Genomic DNA, 7,753 nt, shown 5'->3' with positions numbered 1-7,753 from the left:
GCTCTGGAGAGGAGGAGGAGGAGGAGGCGCCAAGGCAAGCAGAAGAGAGAAGGTGGCGGCGGTGGAAGAGAGCTGGGTCTCGCCTCGGAGGGGAAAGGAAAGCCCTGGGGGGCAGGAGGGCTCAGCTCTGGGGCCCCCTTTCCCTCCTCCTCCTCCTCCTCTTCCTCCTGGCCGAGGGCAGCCTTAGCCATCACCATCACCATCACCATCAGCAGCCTTGGCTTTGGAGGCGAAGGCGAGGGTCTCTCTGAGAGGAAAAGGGCGCCAAGCAGCCGTGGGAAGTTTTGCAGCTGTTGCAGGGCTGCCCTCGGAGGGGAGGCTTCCCCCTCAGCCTTCACTCAAGGGTCGCCTATGGCTTTCTTTCTTTAAACCTGGGAGGGGACCAAGGTGTACTTGGTGGTCCCCCTCCTCTTCCTCCTCCAAAGCCTTCAGAGGCTGCCCACTTGGTCCTCCTCCTTTCCCTCTCCAGGGTGGCAGCTGTTGCCCCTTTTCCTTGGAAGTGGAGTTATAACCTCTGTTCTTCTTGAAATGGGGAGGGGGAGTTGTTGTTGTTGTTTTGTTTTTATCCAGGGCGGGAAATGACTTGGGAAAAGGCAGCTTAAAGCCCAGCTTCCACACCGACCTCCTCCTGGACGCCTCTCAGGGCTTTGGAGGTGCCTTTGCTCCTTCCCAAATTGACACAGACTGGGCAGGGAAGGCACCTTTTCAACGGGGGGTTAAATAAAAAAAAGGCGATCTCTACATTATGATGATGATGATGATGATTATAATAATATCCAAATGCATCTGAGGAAGTAGACCAAAGTTGAGGAAAGCTCCTGCTGCCCCTTGTCTTTCTTTCCAATGGGGTGGTGCCTTTGTTTCTTCCCCAATTGACACATACTTTGTAGGGAAGGGATTAAACAGAGAAAGAAGAGAAAGGTGAGGCTCTTTTTTGGGGGGTGTCGTTGGTTCCCAATGCATCTCTTCTGTCAGAGGCAGCAGGGGGAAAGCCCACCATCCCTCCTTGGCACCTGGAGGAGGGGGCTTGCCTCTCCGAGGCTGAAGATGCTGCCAGGTGGATGTTGATGCCCAAACCTAAGGAGGGTTTTGGAAGAAGATGTTCCTCTTTGGGATTACATGGGGCCCAAGGCGGTCGTTCCGGGGGAGAGTTGGCTGGTGAGACTTACCTGAACCTCTGTTGTGTTACTGCGGTTGCGATTGTGGTTTCTGGGGACTTTGTGGTTTCAATGGCTCCATCTCCCACCAGAAGAAGAAGCAGCGGGAAAGAGGCAAGTGCTCTGCCAAGCGCCTCCTCAACTTTCTGGGCAATGATGATCTTGGTTGGCCTCCTCATCGCCTACTGCAGTAAGTACAGCCACAGCCAGGTGCCAAATCCAGGTTGTTCATTTGGAAGTTGTTGGGTCTTTTTTTTGGAGGGGTTGGGGAGAGGGAGGTGGAGCACATTGCGCACAAAAGCTGCGTCGTCCAGCAATTGTGACATGTTAATGTTATATGAGCTTTCGTGGCAGAACAACTTGATCCTGATGTCACTAAATGGAAAGAAATGCCTTGGGTACATTTGTAACCCAGCCCCAAGTGCTTCAAGGACCACGGAGTTTATCGCACTGGGGCGACTTTCGGCATTCAAGAGAGATTAAAGCGCATTGAAGGCATCCCACAAATAAAGCAAAAGTGGCAAATGGGTATCACACGCAATTGCGCAAATAGAGTGGTAGCGGAGATGCATTGTCACTGAAATCTCCAAAGTAAAAAAGATGCATGGTGATGCTTCTTTGTGACCACTTTAATGGCAGGTTTTGTGTGACGTCATGTGAAATGTTTTTGCGTAATTATGCAATTTTCCCAGGATATTCACAGGATAAACTCCTGATCTTCTTCGTGTGATAAACTAATAGGAAAGCCTGGTGTCTCTTCTAGAATCACACACACAGAGCGAAGGGTCAGGGGACTCCAGCTGTTTTAAAATCTGCTTTGCACTTTATTTACAGCTTGTAACTGGGCTTGTGTTTTATTTTCTTCACCTTCAGTTCATCCACTGCCTTTATCTCTCTTTCTCAAACTCTCAATCCTTCCCACAAAGAGGCTTGTGCTGGCTTCCTTTCAAGGCAGAACAACTTGATCCTGTGGCAGCTCTGATATCACTAAATCAAATGAAATTCCTTAGGTCCATTTATAACCCAGCGCATGGCAAGTGTGTCACTTGGGTACAGAGCCACAATAGGACCAAACTCAAATCTCTTTAGCATTCTTTTTTTTTCTGTGACTATTATTAGTGGACTGTTATCAGTGCTTTTAATTTATCTTTACCAGATCTTTTATTCTTATTCTGATATCTGTAAGTATGCGGTGTTCATCAATGTAGGTGCACTTAAATATCAAATTAACTATGCAAAAATATTCCACACTTGAGGTATTAAGTTATGTATAAAGTTCCATTTGATTGAAATGACATTTACTTCCAAGTGAGCATTCATAGACTAAAGGTCTTAGAGCACTGGGTCAGAGACAGTTTAATACAAATAAGTAACAGGATCTTTGGTCAGGGTTGGAGTAAGAAAAGCCTTCCATTTGATCTTCATTGAACCGACTTGAGGGCAGCTAACAACAACAAAACTGAAATTGATTTGTAATACAATTTCCTTGGCCCCGCAGAAACTCACTGTACACCTGTGTAGTTTTAACAGCCCAATGCTATGCATATCTACTTAGAATTTCATGCCATTCAGTGAATGTGTCCAGAATTGCTGCCTACACCCCCTTGCAAACAAGTCATACTTTACTTAGTATTTACAATTTGTGGGGGCTGTGAAATTTTCTGAACATAAAAAGTCTCTTGGAATTCTTCTTTCAGATAAAGAACTTTATTTCACTGTTCAGTTGCAAACCATGTTTAGATGAGTAAGAACACAAATGCTCTTGCTTTGATACAGCATGCTCTTCTCTTCCGCAGTCTCACTCTCTTAACCTTATTATATACTATTCACAAATGAGCTTAAATGAGCCTCATTGCTTCATCAACCTCTTAGCGTGCTCCATGCTACTTGGAACTTTTATTCACTGACGTCTGCAAAGCAGAGACTTATTATAATTTTGAAGCCAAGCCCTCCCTTCAGTCCATCTGCCTTGGTCCAGGCCTCGGAGGTTGAGAGGAACTGCTGGACCTCTTACCCTTTCCCGTCACCACCCCCCTTCTCCTTCTGTGTCATGTCTTTTTAGATTGTAAGCCCGAGGGCAGGGAACCGTCTAACTAAAAAGATTGTATGTACAGCGCTGTGTAAATTTACAGCGCTTCATAAATAAAGGTTAATAATAATAATAATAAAAGGAACAAATCTATTATCACTTTAACATTATTTATTTTAAAAAGTGTTTTGATTTTTGACCCAGCTGAATTCCTAGGTCTAAATACATGCATATTGTGAATGCTCAACAACATACATTTTGGTGAAATCAATGATACAATGATTTCAATGGGACTTGAAAGTAAGAGACCCTGGTTTCAGTGAGGTTTGCTTTCTAGCAACTGTGCATAGGGCTGCATAGTGTCCTTGTGCTCAATAAATACAGACTGAAGTCTGTTAAGATAAGATTGTAATGCGTTTAAATCATAGTGTCTACAAGTCTTGTGTGAAACATATATTAAACAGGGCTGGTAACATGCTGCTTAAAGCCAAGAGTTTCTTACAGGATAATGCATTTTAATAACAATGAGACATTTCTTAGAATTAATTATATTTCTTCAGTTTGCATTTCGATCGCATGTTGAGCATGGAAAAGTAGAATTCTTGTTTTTGTGCCTTTTGTTTTACTTGCCTCTCATTGTCAATTGCACAGTATGTGTTTTAAATGAACAGTTCCTAACTCCTTCTTTGTAAGCTTGTTCTAGTCAGTGTTTTATGTATGTGTATGTATGCATAAGTCTTATGCTATGTAATTCTGAGCAAATACCAGGGAGTGTGAAACATGCCATATCAAGATGCTTCACTGCTTATGCTTCTTCTGTGCCTTCATGACGCACAACTTGGGAATGTTAAACTATAATGTACATAGTATCTAAGTATTGTAGTGTTTGAAGAACTGCCAGTGACTTACCTTTAAATGAGAAGAACAGTAAAAGTTACAGATGGAGAAAAGATGTCCTAATATATCTTCTATAAAACCTTATCATTTTTCATTGGACACTTCCTGGAAGACTGTGCATTTCTTTAAAGAAATGAAAAGATAATTTGTTGTGAATGCATTTCTTTCAAATTGTGTAAGCATCAGTAATTAATACTTTTGTGGTTTTGATGATCAAAAAATTCAAACGATATGAACATTTTCAACCCTCTAGACACAGTTTCTTGTATCAATATTTAAAAATATACCTTTTTTTTACAGCTTTAGTCCACAAGCCACAAGCAGTTAAACTACTGCAGAGGAATAATCCAAATTCAGCTTCATACAATAGATAAGTGTCTGTTTGAGAAAGGCTTTAGTAACGGCTTAACAAAATTGAGAAACGGTTGTTGTTTTTCTTATTCCCTTCCCTTTTTCTTCATTTTAAAAATAGGTTTCTTTTCATGCTGGTAATGTTTTATGTGAAGATGCAGCTGATAAGGCTCAGTTTTTCTTGTAAGAGTCTTATTTAAAAAAAACCTTTAGATTAAAACATGCCTAATTATAAGGATATATATTATTTAATTTGGTGAAATGATAGCTGCTCTTTTATCCCCAAGGATGATAATATGACTGCTTTGTTCCCTAAATATTTGGCTTATATTTAGGGACAGTGGCTCCACCCAATGGTTGAAGGAGAGACCTGTACTAGACCAATTAGGTTAGTTGCTATAGTGATAAAGCTTTATTGGTCATTTCCACTAGAAGAAGAAAAAAGATCCAGATTTAAGAAGGATCTTAGTAGGAGGCAGTAGCAGAAACTAGGGGAAAAGCAAGTGTGGTGAAATCTTTTAAATGTGTGTTTCTGTGTAAATTGTTTTCACTTCTAAATATTTATTTTTCTAGTAGTAAAATAGAGACCTTACCATCTTTATTGACCAGCAATCGGTACACTAATGGTGTGTTATCTAGCCAGAGTAACTTATACCATCATTATATCTCTTCTGTACTACTGCAATATGCTTGGTGTAGAGCTACTCTGGATGATTGTTTGGACATTTCAGCTGATGCAGAATACTTAAGCCATGCTATTGATCGTTTCCAACTCTGTGATTCTACAACTCTGGGGAAACATGTTATTCCCACATATTACATCAACTTCACTTGTTACACAGTCATTTTAGGCCACAATTCACTCTGGGTTATTTATTTATTTATTTATTTAACGTTACAATTTCTACCCTTCCATATGCCTGAACATCTTAAGGTAGGGTACTGTCAAAAAATAACTTCAAAATCATTTAAAACAATTCAGTAACATCCAATTAAAAACTGCAGCCTAATAGACTAAAACCATGCTACAGTTTCTAAGGCCTAAAAGCTTGAGTGAGTAACAGATGTGAAGCTGGTTTCATCGGTTTATATTTACTTACTTGCTAATTAGCTTACTTGCTGTTCACCGCTATGATCTTTGGAATAGCGGTATATAAATAAAACAAATTATTAAATTATTATATTGTCTATTCATATCTAGATGTTTCCTTACAGAGTTAGCAAACTTGGTGTGTTATCTAATGGTACCCAGATGAAAACCTAAGCAAAGTTCTGAAGCCAGTCCATCAACTATTGCAAGTATCTCCTGAACCCATATTTTGAATTTTTGTAGTGTTTGCTTTAGAATATATAATTATGAACTAATTTTTACCAGACATTATATTGAAATTTAAGTTGACATCCTGAATGTGTGCCTGGTTTTGATCCATTTTGTATGGAATGTACTATGATTTTATTTTTAAAAGTGTGTTATTAATCAGCCTTTTGTTTAATTCAGTTTGAAGAAGAATTATCAGCATGAGACTGGGCAGCACCAGGTATATTTCCTATGAATTATAAAGCATAAATAGAGCAGGACCAGTGTACTCAAACAAATTAATAAAAACGTTCCCATCCAACCATTTCTGTTTGCTGAAATCTTCCAGAGACAAGAAATTCCATGCAGTTGATGGTATTTAAAGAATTAAATAAGCAGAAATATAGTTAAATAATTCATAATGTGAAATGTTCACATGCTGCCTGATGGTCTTCTTGAATATGTTCAATGTTACAAAGCTGTGGAGGTGATGGGCCAACCATCAGCACAACTTTGTTAAAGTAGCAGGGATTGTTGAACTTAATCCTGGAAAGATCAAAAGTTAACCTTAGAGGTGAAATGATAGGAGGCATAGTATATGTCACATGCTGTCATAAGGGCACCAACTCCACAAGTCCAAGCCAAATTAACCACATCCAATAAGCAAATGGTATATAAGTTACTTAGCAAAGCTCAGCTGGAAGACCCCCATTAATAAGGTCTCCTTTGGGACAAGACAGATGATAAATGATCCCAAGTGAACCTTCAGTGTTCTTCAGAATAATGCCTGAAGGTTAGTCTGAGAAGTTTGGAACTAGAGGTGTGGTACTTACATGAATGATTTATTCTGTCAGTTTACACTGCTGCTACTAGCAACCTCAGGCATGCACAGACTGACTTAACATGTGCACATTCTGGAGCAAATCTTTATTCTTTGAAGAGGAATGTAGCATTACTTCCTTTTGAACCCTGTCATTCTCTGCTTCCTATTTTGTCTTTACAGAACATGTGGATGGGTGCAAAAGAAGAGTAGGTGGTGGTAGACAGGGTAGTGGAAATATCCCTCTTGATGAAAAGAACTCATCCTACCACTATTCCAAGGGCAAGAGAATTTTGGACGTTCTTGTGATATGACAGTACTTGAGAGAAACATCAGGATTGTAACCAACTCAATTCCTCTATTATTATGGATCCATTTTTAGGGTATGGTTACTTCTCCACAGAAGACTTTATTTTAGATCCTATGTTCACTTACTCCAACCTTTGATATGGGAAGGGTAATGTGTGGGTGACCAAGGACTGCTCATCTTATTTTGAGGAACTCCTGTGAAGGAGGAACATCTGAGACTACCAAGGCCCACAATTTACCTAGATTAGGAGGTGAGGAAATTTGTGGTGTAGTGACTTGAGTGTGACTCTGGAGTGTGACTTTGTGGTGTAGTAGCTTGAGTGTGTTCAGTCATGAAACCCACTGGGTGACGTTGGGCAAGTCACATGCTCTTAGACAATGGCAAACCTCCTCTGAACAGATCTTGCCAGGAAAACCCTATGAAATGTTCATTTTAGGAACACCATTAGTCATAAATGACCTGAAGGCACATAACAACAACAAATTAAGGCTGCAAAGTGCAACGCAGATGCTGTATTCTTTTAAGTAGCCACATGTCCACCACCATGCCAGAGGAGGGAGACATTGACAAACATGCCTGTGCACCTTCTGTGTAGCCATTGCTACATGTGGACAGCCAAAATATGCACCTCTGTGTTCTTCCTCAACATACACCACACACTATCAATTTTGCACCCAACATCTGTACAAATAAGACTCTATACAGCAGAAATAAAACAGTTTGATACCACTTTAATTGTCATGACTCTATGCTACAGAATCCTGGGATTTGTAGTTTGGTTAGGTACCAAACCTCTCTGATAGATCAGGCTGATTACCTCGCCAAGCTACAAATCCCATCCCAGGATTCCACATGATGGAGCCATGACAGTCGAAGTGGTATCAAGCTGCTT

General features: G+C 40.4%; 1 protein-coding gene across 4 annotated transcripts in view; it reads left to right on the top strand.

Moving 5' to 3' along the window:
* The first annotated feature begins 211 nt into the window (after positions 1–211).
* Positions 212–7,753, top strand: part of TAFA5 (TAFA chemokine like family member 5) — a 348,007-nt gene continuing 340,465 nt past the window's right edge. For all 4 annotated transcript variants that reach the window (XR_006104287.1, XM_042470724.1, XM_042470726.1 and 1 more), the window contains exon 1: positions 212–1,347. Coding sequence is in view for 3 of the 4 variants with exons in the window: in XM_042470724.1 (XP_042326658.1) it covers positions 1,062–1,347 (286 nt within the window). In the remaining variant the exon portion in view is untranslated. The remainder of the gene's footprint in view (positions 1,348–7,753) is intronic.

Source organism: Sceloporus undulatus, chromosome 5 (genome assembly GCF_019175285.1).
Source record: "Sceloporus undulatus isolate JIND9_A2432 ecotype Alabama chromosome 5, SceUnd_v1.1, whole genome shotgun sequence".
NCBI classification, from domain to species: Eukaryota; Metazoa; Chordata; class Lepidosauria; order Squamata; family Phrynosomatidae; genus Sceloporus; species Sceloporus undulatus.
Note: the sequence above shows the minus strand (reverse complement) of the source record. Positions and strands in the feature narration are given on the sequence as shown.